The 25,003-nt window shown below is 38.6% G+C and overlaps 2 protein-coding genes across 3 annotated transcripts in view; both read left to right on the top strand.

The window, feature by feature from the left end:
• The first annotated feature begins 237 nt into the window (after positions 1 to 237).
• PDE6H (phosphodiesterase 6H) lies at positions 238 to 11,165 on the top strand. 2 transcript variants are annotated; one of them, XM_007423196.2, is made up of 5 exons: positions 238 to 386; positions 1,574 to 1,778; positions 3,467 to 3,507; positions 6,115 to 6,220; positions 6,359 to 11,165. In XM_007423196.2, exons 2-4 carry the CDS (start codon positions 1,618 to 1,620, stop codon positions 6,189 to 6,191), a joined length of 279 nt encoding a protein of 92 aa, XP_007423258.1. In that variant the 5' UTR covers positions 238 to 386; positions 1,574 to 1,617; the 3' UTR covers positions 6,192 to 6,220; positions 6,359 to 11,165. The 2 variants fall into 2 exon arrangements, with proteins under 2 accessions (XP_007423258.1, XP_087997670.1); XM_088141544.1 differs by having other exon boundaries at positions 6,115 to 11,165.
• Positions 11,166 to 13,434: 2,269 nt separating this feature from the next.
• Positions 13,435 to 25,003, top strand: part of AGBL3 (AGBL carboxypeptidase 3) — a 40,738-nt gene continuing 29,169 nt past the window's right edge. Inside the window, exons 1-4 of the mRNA XM_088141931.1 lie at positions 13,435 to 13,695; positions 16,778 to 16,882; positions 20,438 to 20,498; positions 23,106 to 23,288. Coding sequence (XP_087998057.1) covers positions 16,817 to 16,882; positions 20,438 to 20,498; positions 23,106 to 23,288 — 310 coding nt within the window. The 5' untranslated portion in view covers positions 13,435 to 13,695; positions 16,778 to 16,816. The remainder of the gene's footprint in view (positions 13,696 to 16,777; positions 16,883 to 20,437; positions 20,499 to 23,105; positions 23,289 to 25,003) is intronic.

The following is a 25,003-nucleotide window of genomic DNA, read 5'->3' as shown; positions in this document are numbered from 1 at the left end:
CATTAGCACAGAAGCATTCCTGGTTACAAGGCAACAAACAGGAGGAAAGAAGGACAGAGATTAACATGGAAGTAGATTGTCATCTGACAGCATCATGATTAAGAACCTTCTGTGGACAGATTAAACTAGGTAAAATTAGCCATCAACGCAAGCAAGATAGATTGACTCCTATGCTAAATAAGGATATGTCAGAGACAGTTGCAATACACTGAGTTTCATGCTGGGAAGGGCAGAGAAAAGTGGGAAGAGAAAGGACACCTTTTTTGTACAGCAGTCTTCAAGTCCTAATTCACAGCTAATGCCTACACTGATTTGGTCATCATAGGATTACACATTTTCCAAGAACTGTGAGCAATTTTATTAGCATTGGACATTTCTTCAGCAAGGTAAGATCATAAAGGATTTGCTTGGTGAAGATAGCAAGCAAAAATAAATAAATAAATAAATAAATAAATAAATAAAAACCTAAATAGATAGGCAAGTGGTAGCGGTGGGGAAGATGTTCAGTTACTGTTAGGCATTGGATGCATTATAGTGATGTTGAACACCTAAATAACTTATTTGAAGTATAGAAATCAGCTATAAAGTGTGGTCACATTTGATAAAAGCCACCCAAAGACAGATTCACTGGCTTATAATAATTAGGCAAGGTCATTGTTAGAGAACCTATTAATATGTTTCAGGTTTTGGTGTGAAAGAATTGCTCTAAGACCTAAAGCAGTACTATATGTGAGAACCTTTTGTTATATGATGAAGAGTTTTTCTTACCCACTGTTTTTCATGTGAAAGCAGACAAAATAAGTTAACTTTAATTGTCCCTGTTTTATACTATTTCTTTAAGCAGCATATTCACATACAAAGAACAAATTGTGCTGTCCTTGAGACTCTAGAGATATATTTGTGCTAATGCAAACTGGTACAATTCCATTGAATTTAGCAAGGAATCTGGTCCTATAATGGTATTCAGGAAATTAGGAGTTAGACTAAATTTTTGGTTCTGCTATAAATTTCATCTTCAGCCTGGTTAATGCTTTCCTCTCACCCTCCTACCTGCAAGATGAAAATACATGTTCCTTAAATCAAGAATGGCAAAATACAGTATATACCTAAAAAGTTACCAGGAGGAAAAGTAATCACTAGTCCAATACACAACAACAATGAACCTATGTCTACTTATACACACACACACATACACACTCACACTCTCTTTAATGGGACTTCCAAAGTAAATATGCTTAATATCACAGCCTAATTAAATCCCCACTGAATTCAATCACATTTTCTTCTGAGTGAACATTATTCGTGGAGTTTATTCTAACACTGATAAAGGAGAATTACAGATGTATACATGAAACAACAAAAAAGGAAAGCCAGATCCTCTGTTTCAGGTGGGTGAGAAGGAAGGGATGAAGTAACACAATGTGACAGTCAGGAGTCTTCACCTGTCTATTTAGCTTGAGGCGCATAATAACTCTGTACTGGTTAGAATTTTCGATCTTTGTGGCATCAAATATTGTATGTTATAAGACACTCCCTTCTCTGATTTTATTAACTGCATTACTTTCTCTTTTAGAGAGAAGAATCTTAAAAAGCTAAGTATCTTACTGTAATTGAAGAATGTCTGATAACAATATCTCTGCAGCCACTAACCTCAACACAAAAGACACAGTGGGAACAAATCCAACTGGGCCAACCACCCCACGCAAGGGGCCTCCTAAATTCAAGCAAAGGCAAACAAGACAATTCAAGAGCAAGCCTCCTAAGAAAGGAGTAAAAGGGTAGGCATTCTAATCTTATGTATTTGAAGATTCTGCAACAGCCTTCTCCAATGTGTTCCTTCCAGAAGACTTAAATTGTAGCTGTCTTAATTCTCAGCAGGTCTAGACATTGACTTTTTGGAAGGCTTCTTGACAATACCCAATCACACTTAAAGAAGCATCAACCTAATGTCTCCCATTCCCCACTATAATTGATAGTGCAATCCTGTACATACCTCCTTAGAAATAAGGTCCTTGGTTCAGTGGAACTTTCAGATAAACATGAATTGCAGTAAAAATATACATTCTTGGTGGAAGGGGCGATATGTATGTATATGAATATATTCGTGTGCATGTGTGTGTGTACTCATACAAATACATATACACATTCTTCCTTCTTCTACCACTGCCTTTAATTCTCTTCCTCCTGTCTGCCTTGTCTTAGTTTCTCATCCTTAAGTGCCATATATATAGATAATGCATAAAAACTATACTATATTTCAAACCATGTTGTAAACTGCAAGTATAGTAGCTATCTTGGTGCAATCTTAATGAAGTACAAGGGAGTAAGCCCCATGACAGATAATGGGATTTACTTCTGAGAATATATACATAGGATTGTATTGTAAATGGAATATGGAGTAAATGGAGTATAGTTGATAAGAGCTGGTCTACATAGACCCCCTTTCACAACTAAAGACATAAAATTATTTGGGATTCTTGGGTTACTTATAAGATGGCATGATGAAATTTTCTGAATTATCAAACTGAATAACTTGCCAATACCAGTGCCTCTTTGGCTATTGGCTTAAAGATCAAAGGTATATGTATATAATCATATCTAAATGGGACATATTTCTGTGTTTGTTTTATATTTCAGGCCTTAGATAAGACACCCATGATAATTGTGTATAGACCCCCATGTTAACAAAGTCAATCAGGGTGGCTTGATGACAGAAAGATTTTCAAAGAGCTGCAAGTATTGTGTTTATTTGCTTTGGTCTTTGTTTTTTAATTGAAATAGCATTTCTTACTGTTGTTCCTGTTATTTCTGAAGGCAGCCAATTTGCACACTGAAAGTTCACTAGATATTAAGAGAGCTTTAATTCCTTTGACCTAAACAATTAGCATGTAACTGATTTCAAGAAATAGATTGCATCTTATTTAACATTGTCCTTCCATTTGTCCAGACAGTCTACATTTTAGATCAGAACATGACCGAGTAAAGAGGTAATGGATGGCATGAACAGGGAAGATTCTGGAATGCAACTTCAAGGTTGTCAGGAGAGGGGAGAGACATTCCAGGGCAAGCACCTCCTCAGCCCACAGCAAGAGTGTGGGAAGACGAAGAGGATGTGGCTGGCCCCTCCCTAGAGGCTCATGGGTTATAGCCACTAGTTGCTTTAGCATAGGTTTAGTCTGGCGAGATTTTGTCTATTAGGTGTGAGCTAATAAAGGAACTGGACTGGACTGGACTGGACTGCCTCGTTGCTGTTCTTGGGCTGAACCCGACAGAAATGCAACAACATGCTAATGAAAACCACATTCAAGTCCTACAGTTGAAGAAGTTCTCACATACTCATTTTTTGTTATTCTGCTCTTGGGTTAGAAAAAAAATATTGTTGCATATATGATATTTTCTCTATCTCCCTCCCTCCTTCCCTTTCTTCCTCTCATACATCTTCTTTCTCTTTTTTCTTTGTCCATAGTTTTGGAGATGATATCCCAGGAATGGAAGGACTTGGAACAGGTAAACAATATAGGAGAATTATGCTATTAAATTTTCTCTTACAACTATTTAATACAGAGAATAATGTTATGACTAGTTAATTCACCTGATTAGTCTCCTAAGTATGATCAATAAATTTTACAGCAGCCATCTTTATGAGAAATTAGTCAGTTGGCAGGTGCAGGGCAATGTATAGGCCAGAAAACAAACGGGTTTGGAGGCAGGTTGATCAATCCTTGATCAGTGTATTAATACATGTCACCTATTTGAAAAGTCTCTATTGATTTAAAAGTAGCATTTGACTCGGTCCTTACTCATGTCTTTATCATTACATGTCTGGACCACTGCACATGGGCTGCCTTTGCAGCCAGAAGCTTCAATAGATACAGAATGTTCTAGTCTGTCTCCTGGTAGGTACTAACTCCCAAGAGCCTATTAAATCTGTGCTTAAGGCCTAGATTGGATGCCAATAAGCTTCTGAGTGCAATTTAAAATACTAGTTTTAACCTATAAAACCCTCCACAAATTGGAACCAATGCAACTGCAGTATTGCTTTCTTGAGAATCTACCCATACAATATAATCCTAAATTCCTTCATGTTCTTCAAGGTGTCTCCAGTTCTTTACTTCATTTGAAATCTAGACTAGCTTTTCTAGAAGCTTACATGTAGTTTTCTTATTTAAAATTATGACTAAAGTGTTTTCATTGATGGCTTCCTTAACTCTTTAGTCCTTTGGGGCAGCTTTCTATTATCCTAGAAGAAAGGCACTGAACTCGATCTAATATATTATGAAATCTCAGTACAATATTTGATCTCACATGGTTTTGAGAAAACTAAAATGTAGCTAAGGCACTAGTATGTATTCAACACTGATCACAAGAAAGTACCACACTCACCTGTTGAGATGATTGGTCTGGAAGACCTTTTACTTCAGCCAATTATCTAGTTAATATCCTGTGTTTGCCTTACTGGAAAGCTTTTTGATGGACCAGGTTATTGTTCTGCCATCCATGTTAATGGAAGGGAAATATAAGAACACCCCAATGAAAGATTACTTATATCCATGCTTGCTGGGAGAAACTGAGACAGTTATGTGTGTACTCTATATGACCTGGTAGCACACAGATTTAATAACGCCCTTTACCTTGGTAGGTCAGAAAAGGATAACACTCTTATCTTACTGCATTTGTCTGTGGAAAAAAACCTCTAAAGTTAAATTCTGTTCTATAACTATTCCTGTTTGTGGGTTACTATACTTTACTATACTTTCCCCCCTCTTCTCTCTCTCTCTCTCTCTCTCTCTCTCTCTCTCTCTCTATATATATATATATATATATATATAAATTCTGTTAAAGAGTATTTAGTTTCAATTCAATGAAATTATTTGAGGTGGGGATTTTTTCTCATTTCCTTTGGACTGTCTTCCTGATAGTGGTTTTTATGATTTTTACTGTTTTTTGTTGTTGTTTGTAAGCCACCCAGGGTTATGTTACATAAGCTATATAAGTGTTATAAATAATAAATAAATAAATAAATAAATAAATAAATAAATGTGTATAATGTAACTAACAGCTGGTCTTTATCAATGAATTTGTACTATATATGGCACACCATTTCAGGTGAGACATACAGTTATAAAAGATTCAAGTACAATGCAAGAACTGTTAATGATTATATGCATGACTCACTAGAGCTGGATTTTTGACAGATAGCAAAACTAGTCTTATTCAAACCACTGAAATTATTCTAACAGAATATCTGCATACCGCAAAAGATTTTGATAGGATTCAGAAATGCCTTTAGTTATTCCCCCTAATCTGCCTTCTCTTCTGAGATACCATAACAAAAAAGAGATAGTTATTATCTACAAAATGAAAATAAATGGCTTGTAATTAGCAAGTAATTTATAATGGTTTTAGAAATGAAATTGTATGACATTTCACACCAGAAATAGAACAAAATAGCCATCAATTCCTAATCTGCCTAATAGCATATGTTAGATTAAGGGCTGTCTTCCTTGCACTTCATATGCTCCATTTTATGTGCAAATGTACACTTTAAGGTCACTTTAGAAATGACCTCCAGGAGAATAGCTAAATTTTTCTTGAATGCCATTACCATTGTCACAAAATCATTTAGTTTTCCCAGTTTAGAATGTTATGGAACCTCAGGGCGCAATTTTAAGGCTGTGATTTTCGATTTTACAATATTGAGTAACATCCAGTGATAATTGACATTTATTCATATCAATCTTCCAAGAGCTACTGTATCATTTAAGTAGCCAACAATTTTAGTCACACTAAATTAGTAAGAGACTTTGAATTAAGTCTCTTACTGATCTTGCTTTTAATAACAGGCAATTTGTTTAATTGTCTTAGTAATTCAGTAAATTAGTTCAGAGTATTTTATTTTTTATGCTTTACTTGTTATATAACGCTCCACTTTATTTTTAATTGCCTAGAAATTGTACTGTTTTAGTCATGGACCATAATAATAAAGTTAACTACATTTTAAGAAAAATTGTTAGATTGGATGTTTTTGCATGAAGATTCAACTCATAGAATTCCTTCTTATATGACCTTGTTACAGTTTGATCAGCTGCAGCAATTTCTTTGTCTCTCTTGCAGATATCACTGTGATCTGCCCCTGGGAAGCTTTCAGCCATCTGGAACTTCATGAATTGGCACAATTTGGAATAATATAATCACCCAGAATTCTTGCTTGTCTCTGATGGTATCTGAAGCTTCTATCTTCATTACATATAACTTTTGTTTCCACCCTTCCATCCAAAATATTAACGTTTTACACAGCAGATGGCTTTGTGAATAAGGGTCAGCAATGTGAAACTTTGCTCTTCTGCTTACTTTTCAGAAAATTATGAAAATCTGCTGAAGTATTCAACTGATAAATCAGCAAAGAACCTTGAAAACTGCTATGTTTCCTATAAAATAGCTTGCATTCTTTTTCTAAAATAAAATTGTTAATATATGCAAAGTTAATCTAGAATTCTGTAATCTAGAATTCCTGAAACATGGACTCATATTTCCCAATTTTGTATGTTTTGTGTTTGGGCATTTATACACAAACCTTAATTTGAGCCCATGAATTGAACTCTCCCATGAATGTAGGCAAATTTGATATGCTAGTCTCATAATCTAAATGGTACTCCCTTGTGATGTTTTATCACTAAGTATAAATGGAAATTTCCAAAGAATTACAAAACTAGCTATCATTCTGGGTAAAGAATTTGTAGACTGTTAAATTCTACGAATTACAGTTCCAGAAAAAAGTTATTGGCCTGGGTCCCACATAATATGGTTTGGTTTTGTCTTAGTTTTTCTTGTGAAGGGGGATTTCTGGCAAGTTATATATGTGTGCTATATAAAGGAACTTTTGTTTTCATGAATGGAACATTTCAAACAGAACTGGTTCACCTATAAAGAAGATTAAGTGGCCACTTCAGGCTTCAGATATTGAAGGACACAGAGTGGCAGTGATCTGTGGAAGGGATATGTTACATAATCTTCCCGCTTTCCTTAACTTTCCTTTTACCTTTAGTATGAAAGAGGCAACCTTCATTTAAGTGAGAGACAACTGACAGTCTGGTCAGCTTGTGTAGATGGAATGGTGGGGGTGGGGGTGGAGTAGAAACACCAGTTCAGGCAACAACCCATCTTGAGTCATCCTGATGCTTTCATTTATAAATTAAACTACCTAGTTCCAGATATCTTGTATGTACAGTATACCATGGTGTCACTAGTAGATTTAGTTGGCAGATTTTAGCTAAGAAAAGATGAAAGTTCAGATGAATCAGTAGTTTTCTGGTCTCTTCGATTCCAAAATAGGATGAATTTTCAGTAAAAACTAACCTCTTCTCAAAATATCTAGTATCCCAATAAAAATTATAATCTCTCACAGCTACTCTATGAATAACATGTCCTCCACTACTTGATTAGAGAGAAAACTTATTTGCACCATCAATAATGATGATCATTGAAGTTACCTTACTTTACCACATATATTCGGCATGAAATAGAATTTTGTATGGTTCTGACTTATGTGCATGATTTCCTCCCATATACAACTCAAGAAAACTTTCCTGTGAACCAGCTAAGCTATACTGTAGCATATAGATTCTGATAGACTCATGTTATTGCTCTATTGGTGCATCTAGACACAGCGTTTACTCTCAAATGGCCGATCATATTCACAGAATTTTATGGTGGATCCAGGCAACCTCAGCTTTTATTTGTAACTCTCCTATATTTCCTACAACTTCTTCCATCTTTTTCCTTGCCAGAAAATGTCCATCAAGGAAATGAAAGGCAGAAAGTGGCACAATCTGAACACTCATTTATGGAAGCAGAATTATTACCCACTGTTTTCTCTACCTTATCTTTGATATCACACAGATGCTTATCTTATTATTGCTGTTGCTCATCTACCCAATTTTACCCCTGCCCTGGTATTACACAACTCCAGGAAATATTGTTATTATTTATTTGATGATTACTATTTCTTTTTTCCCAACTCTATCCTAACACTAAGCGCTACTGTGTAATTGCTTTTTTCTAATATTCATTCAGCCCACTTGGAATAGCCCCAGAAAACTCTAGGATGAATCCTTGCCTTAGGATTGAAGAACTGTCTGGCTCTTCAAATGTTGCTGAATTAGAACTCCCAGAATCCCTCACAATAATTCATGCTGATAAAAACTCTTGGGAGTTACATTTTAGCATTATTTGAAGGGTAGCAAGTTCTATATATGTCTTCATTAATCAAAACAAATAAATAAATAGTGACCGAGGAGGAAGGGCCAACCAATCCTGTATATCCCATACCCGTGAGACCTCTCTTGACCCATCAAGCCCGATACTCCCCATGGTTTACGGAGGAGTTGAGGCTCCTGAAAAGGATTAAGACACCTCTAGAGCCCTGCTGGAGGACAACAAGGACCGAACCTGACCAAACACAGGCTAGAGATGCTATTAAGGCCTACCGTGTGGCAGTAAGAGTGGCGAAACACCAATATGTCTCCACTCTTATTGCATCTGCAAAATGCTGCCCGGCAGCCCTGTTTAAGATCACCCAATCTCTTCTGGGAAAGGACGGCCCAATGGCCCACCTGTAAGGCCATGCTGAGGAGTTTTCTGGGCATCTGGAGGATAAAATCCCTCAGATCTGTTCCCAGTTGGATACCAAGTGTGGGGCATGGCCTGTGGAGATGCCTGGAGATCATGTTTACCCTGTTATCTGGGAACAGTTTGATCCTGTTGGGGCTGAGGAAGTGGACAGGGTCCTCCAGTCTGTAAATGCCATCACCTGTCAATTAGATCCATGCCCCTCCTGGCTGGTTAAGGCAGCTCAGGAAGTGACACATGGGTGGGTCCAGGCAATGGTGAATTCATCCATGAGAAAGGAGGTGTTTCTGGCTGCCTTTAAAGAGGTGCTGGTGCACTCCCTCAAGAAACCATCACTGGATCCCACCATACTGGACAATTTTCATCCAGTTTCCCACCTCTCCTTTTTAGGGAAGGCAGTTGAGAAAGTGGTGGCACTGCAGCTCCAGAGGATCCTGGATGAAATGGATTATCTGGACCCTTTTTAGTTGGGTTTCAGGCCCAGATATGGGACTGAAACAGCATTGGTCACACTCTTGGATGATCTCTGGTGGAAGCGGGATGGGAGTAGTGCATCCATCCTTGTTCTTCTTGACCTCTCAGCAGTTTTCAATACCATCAACCATGGTATCTTTTTGGGTTGGCTTGGGGAGTTGGGAGTGGGCAGTGCAGTTTTGCACTGTTTTACCTCCTTCCTTCAAGGCTGGTCCCAATCAGTATTGATAGGAGGTGAGAGGTCCAGCTCGTGGCTCCTCCTTTGTGGGGTGCCATAGGGTTCAGTATTCTCTCCACTCCTTTTTAACATCTACATGAAACCACTGGGTGAGATCATCCGCCACCATGGGATGAGGTATCATCAATATGCAGATGATACCCAATTATACATCTCCATCCTGGGTGATTTGAGTGATGCTGTGACCACCTTTTTGAGGTGCCTGGAGGCTGTGGGGGTCTGGATGAGGAACAACAGGCTGCAGCTGAATCCTGGTAAACTGGAGTTGCTGTGGGTTGGGGACTCCTCTGTATCTGGGAGTTTACCATCTTTGGTTCTGGAGGCACTGTCCCAGACAGACCCTGTGCAGAATCTGGGGGTCCTACTGGACTCACGACTCCTGCTTAAGGAGCAGGTGGCAGTCATGGCCAGGAGGGTCTTTGCTCAACTTTGTGTTGTGCGCCAGTTATGCCCTTTCCTGGATAAGGAGGCTTTCTGGTCAGTCACTCATGCCCTAGTCATCTCCCGTATGGACTATTGCAATGTACTCTATGTGGGACTACCCTTGAAGAGTATCCAGAAACTACAGGTGGTGCAAAATGCAGCCACATGGGCACTTTTGGATGTCCCAAGGATGGCACATGTAACTTCTTTGCTGCAGGAGCTGCATTGGGTGCCAATTTGCTTCCAGGTCCAATTCAAGGTGTTGGTTATCACCTTTAAAGCCCTACATGGCATGGGACCAGGTTACCTGAGGGACCGTTTCATTCCCATTATGTCGACCTGTCCCATCCGGGGTCTACAAAAGAATGTCAACTGGCAGGGCCCAGGAGGACAGCCTTCTCTGCTGTTGCCCCCACCCTATGGAACACACTTCCCCCAGAGATGAGGCAGGCCCCCACTCTCCCAGCCTTCCAGAAATGGGTGAAGACCTGGCTCTGCCAACTCGTGTGGGGCAAGAAGGGATATAACCAACCCTAAGGGTGGCTGGCACCTTGAAGATGCTCCCTGAGTCTAATAATTCCTAGTTAACATCAGTCTCTTGGAAGATATTTATTATTTATATAGGAAGTCTTATTGTGATGTATTTTAATTAATATTTATACTATTTTAATTAATATTATTCTTTTTACTGTAAACCGCCCAGAGTCATTCTGCAGTGAGATGGATGGTGACAAATTTGAAATATAAATAAATAAAAATAAAATAAATATCCTGGATCTGGAAATGCACTGCTATCCTATTAGCAGCATGACCACAACATACTGTAACAATTGAACTGGAGGATTTCTGTACAGTATAGGATTGCATCTTAAATGTCTTCTATATGATATTCAACCTTTCTTGATTCTTGTTCTCAGTTTCCTAAGAGGTAGTAGAGTCTCAATCATGGCTTCATCTTCTAATATTTATGAACATAGTTAAGAATATAGATATGCTTTCATTCTTTTACTATAAATTTGTTTTAAAAATTGTAATAATGCTTGGATTGAATTCTTTTAAAGTTGGTGCATGCTTCAGACCAATAACAACTTCCTCATGTAAACTGATAGAAGGCCAAGGGGTGGGGAAGTAATTAATTCAGCAGAAACCTACAAACAGGTGGGATAGGAACGAGGAGAAAAAATAGTTAAAAATCTGGCTGTGCCATCTTCAGATTCAGCAGGAACTAAAAATATTTTCATGTTAATACATATAACCTGTGCATGCCATTGTAATTTTTCTAACTATAATATACAGTTGTGCATGTATCCTAATATGTATAGTAGATGTTTAATATGCTTTACCATAAGCTTCTACTACAAGCATCTTATGAAAGCTTACTCAGAAATTAGATATGACTTCAATAAAGCTCTTCCAAATGAATCAATGAATGCTAACCTATTTACCTATTAGCATATATATAATGCATGGCAGTGTAAGTTCAGTGTAAACCAATATGAATATTATTACACAAAGAGATACACTGCATTATCAGGCTCCCTGGAGTATCTTATGCCATTAGTATAAGTGTATCACTATGGAAACCACTACTGTTAAGATAAATAATTTATAAAACTCCCTCCCACACCTCTTCTGTATACATATTATCCAACAGTGTGTACCCCAAAGAACTACTGAAAATATGTTCTTGTTCAATCTTCCCAAAATTTGCACCCTCTAGACATGCTTGAATACAGTCCCCATAATTCAGTGGTTATTATGGGAACAGTAATTCATCAAATCTAGAGAATGCCAGATTGAGGAAATATCTTCTATTATAATGGCACATGTAAAAAAAAAACAAAAAACCCAATGAGCGGATCTCTGAGCTATAGAAGAAAGCAGTATCTGACAATGTATCTTAAACTAACTTCAGATCTTGAATCCCATTAGGCTCCAAGAGACAGAATGATTCAGAATTACAAATGAGCAAATTAAACCCTTGTGCTTGCATAGGGAACCAAAGTATGATTCAGTGTTTTCCTGTTCATACTGTATAATATATGATCAGCATTAATGCTGTGCAGTTAAGACTACATTCTATCAGTCTGATATAAGTTGAATATGAACGTGTGAAGCAACTATTCTGAAAATGTTTATGAGCAGAATAAGACAGCTCCCATCTCTTCTCATTAACTGGAAGCTATAGCTTACTGATTCACATTTCCCATTGATTACAATCTTCTGTCCATGGGAGGGAAGCTTGATAGATTCTAAATTGCATAATCTGTATTTATTCCTTTGGCAGGCTATGTATAAGAACAGGTTGCAAAGGTGTCCAAGAGACAAACACTTTTACAATGACATGTAAAAGATATTATTTATACTACTATAATTCATTTCTATTCTTTATTCATAGGTGAATTTGCTCATTTTTTTCTCATCCATGCTTCTCACACCACATTTATCTTTTTGAATCCTAAGCACCAAATCCTTTGTTTTTCTTTTCAGTAATGCATACTAAGGTTTTAGCTACATAATCTCTTTTGCTTTTTTAGCTGCTGTGAGCTAAATAGCTATAAATCAAGCTACTTAAAGCTTAATTTAACATTTCTTGTTGAAGATATTTATTATATCTCAAGAATTAGGATTCTTTCAGTATTTCCCCAGTCTTATTATTATTCAATTTACTTGATTGTAAAATGCGATTTAAAATTATAAACCCATAAAAAGACAACAGCAGAAAACAGCTGCAAATTTATTAAACAACTCTATGCTTAGCAACATTTCATTTAATCCGTCAAAATGAATGCTCTTCCCAAATCTATTTCAGTGTTTACATTCTGTGTTTACACAAAAAATGGGAAATGACAGCTTGTGGGCTGGCTGAAATTCCTTACATATTCCAAAAATGGTATCACATGGGAAAGACTAATCAGAGTACTAATACTGCCAACTGCTGCCAAAGTCAGAAACAAAAGACTTATATACACATAATTTTCAGTTAATGTACCTATTCCATATCAAATATAAAAGCATGATGTATTTGTACAGGTGGCAGATTGTCTCACAGTGTTCAGAAATGTGGACAGCTACAACCAGAAGTTGCAAGTCCTCTCCATTTCACTGCATGGGGATTCAGAGTTGAGATGAGCTCTTGTCAATTTCTGCGGGATCTTTCCAGGACAGGAAGACTGGGAGGGGAACCAACAACCTTCGCAATGCCAGCAGGCAGGTAGGAGTGCTGTTGCCCCCTCGAAGTGATTTCACCAACTCTCTCTCAGTAAGTAGCAGAGTTGCAAATAGGGCACAGTGCAACCGGTGAGTACAAGCTAATTAAGAGAAGAGTACTCAGTTATTTGCCTCTCTTCTCCTTCTCTGCTTGGAGTCCTGTGCTGTTAGCAGTTATGAAGGAACGGTAGAATCCCACAGGTGGGGTTTCTGATGCAGCACAGCGATACGAGTGTGATAGGAGTTATGCTGAATTTCTTCCAAGTGGAAGAAGCCTGCCTGGGATAGAGAACAAAGGGAAGTAGCCTGCCTAGCTCGGTTACAAATTCAGGAGTTTGCGCCCGCGTTTTCATTGCTTGAAGACAGTGCCCATTTCTTCGGCAGGACACGGCAGCGTATTCGAGGGGAAAGCGGGGGCGTCTATTTCGGGCCTTTCCCAGGAAAGACGCCTCCCAGGAGACGGAGCGGTGAAGGCGAACGATTCTAGGAAAGAAGCAGCTCGCTCGCGGTTGCTATAGCAACGGTCTCCCCGTTGGAATGCATGGCAGCCGCCGCCATCACGGGCCACGAGAGGCTGCCGAGGCCACGCTCCGGCAGCGCAGCGGTTTGATTTTGCTGCGGGGCTTGGCGCCAAGGTCGGGGTTGAAGTTTAGCCATGCGGGGTTAGGGGTTCCTCTTCTTTCCCCGCACTCGGGAATCAGACCTCACGCGTTCATACAAAGGTGAGGGAGCAGAACAGAAGCGTGCCTCGCTGAGTGCGAATGTTTCTAAGTGAGCGCTGTATGAATGAAGGTAACGGAAGAGCATCGCAGGCAGTGGATTCCAGCGTCCCATGTTAGGGGAGTAGCTTTATGAGGCCGAGCAGATTATCAGTTAATAGCGTGCAAGCTTTTGAATTCTTCAGAACTCAAGTGAGATCGGGCAGGGAGGATCTGACTGGTGGGTTATGATGTGAGATAATTTCCAGACTCATCTTCTAAATCTTGAGCCATAATCTTCAACATTCAGTGAAATGAAACGGGCAGACACTGAAATTCAGTTCCATTTGGACTTGTGATGCTTTCAAGTTGCACTTGAGACTTACTCTTGGGCTCCTGAAATAATTAGTTATTGATGCCCTCCCCATCCACCATTTTGATGGAATAAATCCATCTGTTTAGTTGGATCTATCTCCATCCAGTAGAAATTATCTAGAAACCCAGCATGCTGGCTGGGGAATTCTGGGAGCTGAAGTCCACATATCTTAAAGTTGCTAAGCTTGAGAAACACTTCCTTAGAGCATGTGTGTGCATATTGCTTTAAGGTGCACTAGGAGGAAACTTGCAATCTAGGTTGACCTTCCAGCTGGAATCACAGCTCTTACTGCAAGCTGAGGATTTCAAGGGGTTGTATTTAAGTACAGTACTTGGGAGAACTATATACCCATCCTTGTGCTAAAATACTTTTCTTTCATGCAAGATAATTGCTTGCAGAGACAATCATGATAAGTATTTTAGATTGAATAACACAGTTTCTTGCCTTTAGCATTGGAATGCTCTTAAAAATGTGCCTGCCTTTCCCAGATGCTTCTCTGCCTGACTTCTAGCTACAGCTTAAGCAAAGTCTGTCTTTAAAGTACCAAAGACTCTTGGGCTTAGCTGTAACAGGGCCTTTCCCCAACTCATCTACGTCAACACAATAACCTCTTTTTTCTGCCTTGTCTTCATAACAATGCCCTCACCTCCTCCCCAACCAATATGTGAGGCAGCCACAAGACTGGCAGCCTTAAGTCCTTAGACTTTATGGTCAGTCACACCTTCAGTGGATCATTATTCTTGATTTATGTTTTGCTGTATGAGGGTAACATTACTGGGAGACAGTGGAAATTATTAGCTCTGTCTTCACAAATATATTTAAAGGTTATATTTTTAAAACATTATACAGTGGTATCTCTACTTACGAACGCCCCTACTTACGAAATTTTCAAGATATGACCAGCTCTGGCTCCAAAAATTTACCTCGATGTGCGAACTCCACCTCGAGGTACGGCCATTTTTCCACCTGACACGTGGTCCGCGGCCATTTTTCCGTCCTGACACGTGGTCTGCGGACATTTTTTTGCCCCTGACACGTGGTCCGTGGGCATTTTTCTGCCCCGCTGCATGGCACGCGGGCGTTTTGCCGCCCCGCCGCGCCCCTGATGCGTGGCGCGCGGGCGCTTTTCTGCCCCTGACGTGCGGCGCACGGGCGTTTTGCCGCCGTGGTGCGCAGGTGCTTTTCCACCCCTGACGCGCGGCGCGCGGGCATTTTGCCGCTGCGCCGCGTGGTGCACAGGCGCTTTTCTGCCCCTGACACGTGGCGCACGGGCGTTTTGCCGCCACGCGGTGCGCGGGCGTTTTGCCACCCCGCCGCGCAGCACGCGGGTGCTTTTCTGCCCCTGATGCGTGGTCCGCGGACGCCAGAACGGATTAACGGTAATTACATTGAACTTTATGGGAAAATTTGCTTCGGGGTACGCCCAAATTCGGAGGGCGGAACGGATTAACCGTATTTACATTGAACCTTATGGGAAAATTTACCTTGACTTGCGACCAACTCGACTTGCGATCAGAGTCACAGAACGGATTACGTTCATAAGTAGAGGTACCACTGTATAATACAACCTTTTAATCAGATTTTAAGAAGTTTTACCAGACAGCAAAAGTGAGACAGAAGAGGCAGTCATTGTGTCATATCTTATCTGGTTTTTATGGATACATTTTTGTATATCTCACATGGCATATAATAATAATTTAATAATAATAATTTATTAAATGTATATGCGGCCTGACTCCCAGCAACTCTGGACAGTTTAAAATTGTTTAAAACGTTAAAAAAAAGAAACAAAAAGAAGGGTAAAGATGCCAGGATGATAAACAGGTAAAGATAAAGGTAAAGATAAATTATAATTAAAACAAAGTCACATGAGGCCCAAAGAATTTAATAAATGAAAAAGAGAGATTTATGTTTTCCTCAATTATAAACCCATGGATAATATAGTAATAGTAAAACATTTAAATAAAGTGAGAATATTGCATAAGGTTTGGGAAAAACATATATGGTTGTGAGAATAGAATTGGGACTATAGTGAATAGCCTGTTCAAATTAGTATCAACACCCAAAAAGTATAAGTGACTGAAAATTATCAATATTTTTGGTGGGGGAGTATTGCAAATAACCATTAAGGATATTGCAGAATTGTTCATGGGGCTGTCTGGATGCTTGACTGAAATATTTAGGTTGGTACAAAATAAGGTAGCTAAAATACCAAATGGAATTGAGTGTTATCATCATAATGACAGTACATATTTTATTTATTGGTTCCCAATTTTCTTCCAGTTCCATTATGTTACTCTATGTGGAAGAACATCTCTGCCATATATTCCTGTCTGAGTCCTGAGACCATAACCTAAGGCCCTACTCCAAATGTATCAGGTGCCAACTCAGGGGTGGGTCATTTGAAGTAGGTGCTCAAGATAAGGAATACTATTTCCAGAAATGTCCATGTAGCACCTGTTCACTTACTGTTTCAACCTAGAGCTTTTTAATTTCCTGGTACTTCATCTGATATGTAGTGCTTTTAATTAGTCTGTTTCAATGGTATTCTAATTGTTGCTTCTTTAAACTGTAATTTTAATTGTTGATTTTTAAAATTATTTTATTTGTGTTTTTATGATATACTGTACTGAAAGCTTTCAATAGCTTGACTAAAACATTTTTAGAATTATTAACAAAGGAGGCTGTATATTTGCACTGCTCAAATAATAGATTTCTATTGTGTTTCAGTCTGTGGAGGAAAAATAAAGGGCCTGGTTTCAGAAGATTATGTCCGAAGATTCAAATAAGGACAAGCAGTACATAGAACAATTAACCAGTGATAATTACAACTCAGTATGTTTAGCCTTCAGTTTTATCTATTCTTCTAACATTATTATTTATTTACTTATTTACTAGGCTTGTATGCACTTCAATCATAGCTGATTCTGAGGACCTATGTAGTCTCTTTATTTGTTAAAGGGAATATAGATTTCCTATTTGTATATTTCCTCATATACATTTAAATTGTATTTGCATAGGCAGTAGATACTATACCAATTATTTAAATTATACACTATGAACTTTGTTGCATTATCTGTGTGGTACTTTTACCACATTACATTTATTTTACATCCAATTTAAAAAAAAATAATTGTGCAGTTTATAAAAACCAAACCTGCTAATCCCTATAATTTATCGCCTTTTACAGAAATGTATTTCATGGAAACTATTAAAGAATATTTGCATTAATTCTCCTATCCAAATGTCACATATCCAGACACAGGATATTTTTCCTTGAATAGTTAACATATTTCCTTGTGCTTAATAGCTTTAGTAGAAAATAAGATCTATACATATTTACTTCTTTATTACCATCATTTTTATGCTGCCTCTATCTAAGACTGAAGGCAGCTCATGATCTACTAGAAACAATGAAATAATAAAGCAATGATTCAAGAATTAAAATAAAAACTTTAAAAAATATACCTCAGCCATTCCTTATGAGACTAGACCTGGGTAATTGTTTGGAGTCCTGTGTCCCAAATGCTATACAAAAAGGATCATCTTTATAGCCCCATCAGTAGGTCCTAATGTCAATAGCCTTCTTCAGCTCAAGTGGTAAGATGTTGCAGGGTGAAGGAGCTGGGACTGAGAAGGCCTGCCTCCAGACCTTGAACCCCCTAACATTAAGGAGGTAGCCACAACATGCCCTCTCAGCCTGTTTGTACCTGATGGGCAAATTCTGCTTGGTGTAGAAGGTCTCAAATATAGTACTTCAGATGCAAAAACCTTAATTCATAGTAATCTTGCTGTACCAAATAATGTCAGATGTATTGAATTACAGTTCCCACCTCTCCTTCAGATGTTTAGACTACAGTGATAGGTGTTGTAGTCTGTTGTATACAACTAAAAGGTATGAATTGTTTGTCTTAAGTATTGTTCTCTGCTTTGATCTCCAACAATCCCTGCTGTGCTCTTTACTAAAAGTACATTGGGATTAACCTGTATTTATTTATTCATTTAGGAGACTCATATGGCTACCTTATGCGTGATAATCCTAGGCAGCTCACAATGACATTCAATAAAAACAGAATAAATATGACCAACAGAGCCCCACAACAAATGTATATACCGCAACATCCCACCAGCTCTACATTTACATTTAGATTTGCTGGTCTCACTTCCATCCTAGCCCAATGCTTGGGTGAAGAATCAAGTCTTCACAGCCTCCAGAAGGCTAATAGGGTGGGGGCCCTCTGAATCTCAAAAGGGAGACTTTTCCAAAGGGTTGCAGCAATCAGTGGACAGGGTCCTTGGAGCTGTGAGCTCAGCCACCTGCTCTTTAGATCCATGCCCCTCCTGGCTTGTGAAAGCAGCCCGGGGGGTGTCATACGAGTGGATTCCAGCGATGGTTAATGCATCTTTGAGTGAGGTGGTTGTTCCCTCACCTCTTAAGGAGGCCTTGGTTTGTCCCCTCCTCAAGAGGCCATTGCTAAATCCTACTATACTGGACAATTTTCATCCAGTATCTAACCTCCCCTTTTTGGGGAAGGTGATTAAGAAGGTGGTTGTGCAACAGCTTCAGAGGACCTTGGATGAAGCAAATTATCTAGATCCCTTTCAGTCAGGATTCAGGCCTGGGTATGGGACGAAAGCAGCATTGGTTGGGTTTTTGGATGATCTCTGGCAAGGGCGGGATGGGGGTTGTGCATCCATCCTTGCCCTACTTGACCTCTCAGTGGCTTTCAATACCATCAACCATGGTATCCTTCTGGATTGGCTCAGAGGATTGAGGGTGGGTGGCACTGTGTTGTGCTGGTTCACCTCCTTCCTCCAGGGCCTATTCCAGTCAGTGGTGGCTGGGGAGGAGAGATCCTGCCCTCGGCCCCTGTTATGTGGGGTGCCACAGAGTTCAGTGCTCTCCCCCTCCTATTTAACATCTACATGAGGCCGCTGGGTGAGCTCATCCGTTGCCATGGGGTGAGGTATCATTGGTATGCTGATGATACCCAATTATACATCACTGCCCCTGGCAAATTAAGTGATGCTGTGAATGTCTTATCCCGGTGTCTGGGGGCTGTGAGGGTCTGGATGGGGAACAACAGGCTTCAACTGAATCCTGGCAAGACTGAGTGGCTGTGGGTTCTGGGGCCATCTGGTGCTATAGTTATGTCATCTTTGGTACTCAATGGGGTTGCACTGCCTGAGACAGACCCTGTGCGCAATCTGGGGGTCGTCCCGGACTCATGACTCCTGCTTGAATAGCAGGTGGCAGTTGTGGCTAGGAGGGCCTTTGCACAGCTTCTTGTTATGCACCAGTCGTGCCCATTCCTAGATCAGAGGGACCTAATCACTGTCATTCATGCCCTGGTCACCTCCAGTTTGGATTTCTGTAATGCACTCTACATGGGGCTGCCCTTGAAGAGTATCTGGAAGCTTCAACTGGTGCAAAATGCAGCGGCGTGGGCAGTTATGTGTGCCCCTAGAGTGATACATGTTACACCTCTGCATTGCGAGCTGCACTGGTTGCCAGTTTGCTTCTGGGTCCAATTCAAGGTGCTGGTTTTGACCTTTAAAGCCCTTCATGGCATGGGGCTGGGTTACCTGAGGGACCGCCTCTCCCTGATTACATCTGCCTGTCCCATCAGATCTGGCAGAGAAGGCATGCTGTGGATCCCATCTGCTAGAGAATTACATTTGGCAGGTCCCAGGAGGCAGGCCTTCTCTGCTGTGGCGCCCACCTTGTAGAATCTTCTCCCCCCGGAAGTGAGATTAGCTCCATCCCTCTTAACATTCCATAAGTCCCTCAAGACCTGGTTATGTGATCAGGCCTGGGGCTCCCAGGGGACCGGGAAGATTTTACGATGGCTCCCTTATTAAATTTGTCCCCTCCTGCTTTGTGTGTTTTTATAGTTTTTTATATGTAGTTGTTTTTATGTATTTATTTTTTTAATTGTTGTACACCACCCAGAGTCACCTTGTATGAGATGGGTGGCTACATAAATATGATAAATAAATAATAAATATAATATACCATGGAAAAGGTGTATCCCATCAGATGGCAACATTTAAGGGAAGGGACTGGAGCATGCCTACCCTATCTAATGTTGTAGGACAGGTCATCCTGGTAGTTCAGGATATTATTACATATTACTATTTATATGTAATATAACATACTATAATATGTAATAATTTTGAGTATTATTATATGTAACATTATTATATATTCCAAAGTCCAGGAACTATTTTCCTTTTCACCCACTCTTTTTTTTTTTTAGTTTTGTTCTGCAGACTTAAAAATTAAACATGAATTCTCTATTAATGGTTACTTTTATTTAATTAGATATTATTGATTTTCAATTTGCAAGAAAGAATAACATTTTCTATTTTATTTTATTTGTATTTTAGGATGAGGATCCCTTTATCCCATATGTAACAGAAGATCTTGAACAGTGTGCATTTTTCACAGGTCTGAATAATTCTATTTCTTGTGAGCTGAGTGCAAATAGGTAATATTAAAGATGAATTGCCATGTAGCTGTAGCACAGCAAAGGGTTGGCATAGTGCCTTCTGAATAGATTTGAACACATAAGTCTTGCTTTCTGCCAACATGCACATATCTTCAAACTTCCCATCTGTTTTCCTACCTTTATCAAACATTCTTTTGATGTTCATCTATTTCATCTAGTTTTAGCCATTTATGTATAATTTGGAATCATTCACTACATTTTTCTGTCAAACATAATGACAGTAGTCTTTGATATGTTAATTTTCAGATTTACACATCTTGTTATATCATACAACCTGTCTGACATTCCCTGCATATCATTTGGGTTCTCAGCCAATAACACAGCATCATCTGTGTTCAGAGGTACACATATATTCACAGTCCCAACCAATACACCTCTGATGTCACCAGAAGCATTCCTTCTATATTTATTCATAAATACATTCAAAACTGTCACATCATATATCATACTCGCTGCATTCAGCAGCTACCTTTAAATCCATGGTGATGCAAAACATTCCATAATTTAAGCCTATTATGACCATATACTTTTATCTAAGTAAACACATGTGCAGTTAATTTCCTTTCTCATATTGCTACATTTCTCAGTGACTTGCTGAAAAATAAAAAACTGCCCTGCAGACCCCTTGCCCAGCATAAAGCCACGCACTTCCAAAACATGACCATTGTCACCTCTTATGCTCTTTCAGTTAGAATTCTGCCAAATGCCTTCCTGAGCATACTTAACAAATTAATCTCCCTGTAGTTTTTACATTCACCCCTGCTACCTTTCCCTTTGTATAGAGTAACAATGATGGCATGCTTCCAATCATCTGGTGCAGATTCAGTCTTTACCCACATTAAACAATTCTCATAGGTACTCATATGCAATTCCCATAGATATTCCATATGCATACTCAATATGCAAGCCAGCCATAGTTTAACATGCCTTCAATTGTAATTGTAACTTTACCAGTTTTCAACGTTCTCACAGCATTTCCAATTTCTTTTTCATCAGTTGTTGTTGAATACTAACATTTATGGCATTTTTTTCAATTCCATTTTTCAGCATAACATTGTCATTCCCATACAATCTCTACAATACTCTTTCCAACATTCCATCATTTCAATTTCATCACTTTCAATTCCATTCACTCTGGTAGAGGTACCTAACTTAGCCTTCTCTTCCCACACTTCCATTTTATTTTAATTTCCATCAGAAGAGCTCTAAATTTTCTGTGCCCCTTCATTTTAACTATTTCTTGTTCTCTTTTGCTGCATTCTTTGCAATTGTTTTTTTCTCGATACACTATGTAAATGTGTTTCTGTCATCCACTAATCATTCTGCCATATGCCTCTTTTATTTCATCATTCTACTAGGCTTCCTTTTTCATAGTTCTCATTGGAAGAATAACTCCACACTCCTATGTGGCACTCTGTAACAATTTTTTTTCACTCTGTTTTCACTTTTCACATCCTCTTAGGTCCACTTTCATTCATTCTGTTGGGAGATTCATCTATATTCTAATAGTTTTTCATACTTACATCTTTTCTTCCTGTAGTTCCACTTCACTTTAGCTTCTTTCACTTCTTTCCTTTTCTTTCAGATCCATTTTTCCCAAGCTCCTCTTGATACTACCAAAAAATGGTCTGTTCCACATTCAGAACAACAGTCACTATTCTTGTTTTCTTTGGGTCTTTGAAGGGCCCAAACAATGGTTCAAACATTCTGCATTCAGTCATCTTGTTCCCACTCATTTATTCGTGTTACCTAGCAGAATATTTTTCCCCTGGTTGCACTCATTCAGAATGTTGCAATCCAGTCATCTCTGACTTTCCATTGCCACTGTGCAATTCCCACCAAACTATGGATTCCTTCATATATACCCACAACAAACTAGATGATACTGTATAAATGTCTACAATCTTTCCACAAATCCTGCAGATTCCCTTAATTCAAAGTCAAATTCTGTATTTGCTTTGTTGCACAGTTTTTGTTGCCATTCTGGACTAATTTGCTACTTCTGCAAAGCTTGCTATATCCTACAGTCATAAATAATATCTATATATAGGATATAGAGATGACAGGATTCTTTTTGGTTGTATCCAATAAATTAGTCTGAGCAAAAAACTCTTAGAACTAACAAATGAACAATTTATTGCTGTCCAAGAGTAGATCATAAAAATGAAATGCAATCTGCAACAGCATCTTAGTGAATAACTTACTGTTGTTGGATTTGAATGTAGAGGAGGTTTATAGCATTTAACAATTGCATAAGTGATTTCAGGGTACTTATTTTTTAGGAAGAATTCTAAATTCCCTTGGTCAGATTGACCAGGCAGTCTATCTATTAAGGATTGGGTTAGTTGGGAACACAATTCCTTGAAAAATCTACACTTTAGGAAAACATGTTATAAAGTTTCAATTTCATCAAAGGCAAAAGGATATTGTCTGTGCAAAAGGGGTATCTTGTTAAATCTACCATCCATCTTTGCAGAGGGAAGGGCATTGAGGCGTAAAGATGAAAATTGATCAGTGATCAATACATGCACACATTTTTCTTACAGATTCTTTTTGTGATCAACTTTTGCCACGGACCACACAGATTTTATTGGAATATAACTCTGGAAAATGGGTGCCACGACTTCGTGAACCACGAGATTTATATGGCCTGTCTCCTGTGGGAGATCTACACTTAGTACGCTGGCCCCATCAGTATGAAGTTATCAGAGAAAAAATTAAGCATATTGGTAAGTAATATTATAACCTTTTCTAATGTGACACTTTTCTTGATAGATCACAAAGAAATATTATGTTTATAATTTCCACAGTAAAGCACTTTATAACTTTGCTGCAGCCACTTAAATAATTTTTCTTGATTCATTACTTTGCATTGATGCAGTTAATTCATCCTTCAAATTTAAATGTAAACAAATGCAAAACTTCAATATAGGGGATTTGAAATATTAAAGGAAATAACCTTTATTTTTAACAACTAAGACTATTCAACAACATCAGGTCTAAAAATTTTCAAAAATTGTGTCCCTTTTCCTTTCAGAGTTGTAATCCCATCCTCAGTTACAGTTCTGGGCTGGTTGGATGAGGATAGGTTTGCAATTATGCCTATTTGGATAATCCAAGGATATATTCATGAATGTGTTATAGCACTATGATTTCATCAGTTTGACATTAGTTTGAATTAATTACAATGACAGTCTGAAACATTAAAGTTAAACTTGTGGATTGGGATGAAGCATTGCAATAGGTAACAGCAGAGACTTCATGATGACACAAGCATTTTCTGTGGCCACCAACCCACATTGCCTTGATCAGAGAACTTTCTCAAGAGTGAAGCATTTGCTCCAAAGGGGACTGAGAGAAGTAGAGACACTAGGGGAGATAGAATGTAGTACCATGGTTTTAGCCTTACTATCTCAGGCAGCAATCTTTCTTGTTTACTCCTGCAAAGAGAATTGGCCTTGGTAAAGTAGGAGATGTAAATACTATGTTTTCAGTATCTACTTTTAATTTAATTTCAGATACAGCAAGTGGGAAAAATCAAATTTAATTTAACACCCTGAAATAAAAGATCATGCTTGTCATCTCAAAAGGCTTGTCTGCTTTTGTGAACCTCCATTCATTTTTGTTTCAATTATAAGCCAAATTCCAGAGCAGATGACAGCTTTTAGCCAACCTTGATGGCTGATCTTGAGAAGCTAAGTAGGGCTGGGATCTGTTTAGTACTTTGATCGAGACCACCAGGAAATTTCTGGACTGTACAGTAGATTAGATAGATTAAAAAAAAAAAAACTACCTTGAAGAAAGTATTGGCAAACCACTTCCATACTGCTGCTAATAAAACAATATGGAAGTTTCCATCTACTCAGTAGGAAGTGGGCTTGGAGGAAACTTCTGTCTGCTCCAGGTTGTATTGGACCTTAGCAAAAAGAATTGTGCAGATTTTTTTCTTATAAATAAAGTCTTGAGTTCCTGTGATGACACCTTCCGGCAAAAGCCGTCTTCTGCTATTTAAAATAAATTTGAATAACTTGAAGGTAAGTTATAGAACTGACCAACTATGGTAATCCCTACATATAAGACAGGAAGAATGTATATATGTTTTTATGTTAAAATATTTTTATTGGAATGAAGACACTCAATTTAGGGGCTCACATGGCATGGTAGAGTATTCTACTGATACAAAGAAAACAGATAACAGGGAACTCATCACCTGTTCCTATAATTGTTTTTATAGGAACATTGGCTTCCTATTCATCATAAAGTACCAATATTGATGATGCTGGATAACTAGATAAACAATATAAGAAAGAATCTTACCTAACTTAGAATTTTGTCATAACTGCTCAGTAATGTTCTGTTGCTCAGTTTACAAAGTATATTCCCATTTTTGCAGCACAGAGTAAAAACACAGTTCTTGGATATTTGTTTATTTAAAAAGTGCATT

The sequence above is a fragment of the Python bivittatus genome, unplaced genomic scaffold, assembly GCF_059951505.1.
Source record: "Python bivittatus isolate LINGU-HERP-01145 unplaced genomic scaffold, Pbiv_v1 ctg000330_np1212, whole genome shotgun sequence".
NCBI lineage: Eukaryota > Metazoa > Chordata > Lepidosauria > Squamata > Pythonidae > Python > Python bivittatus.
Note: the sequence above shows the minus strand (reverse complement) of the source record. Positions and strands in the feature narration are given on the sequence as shown.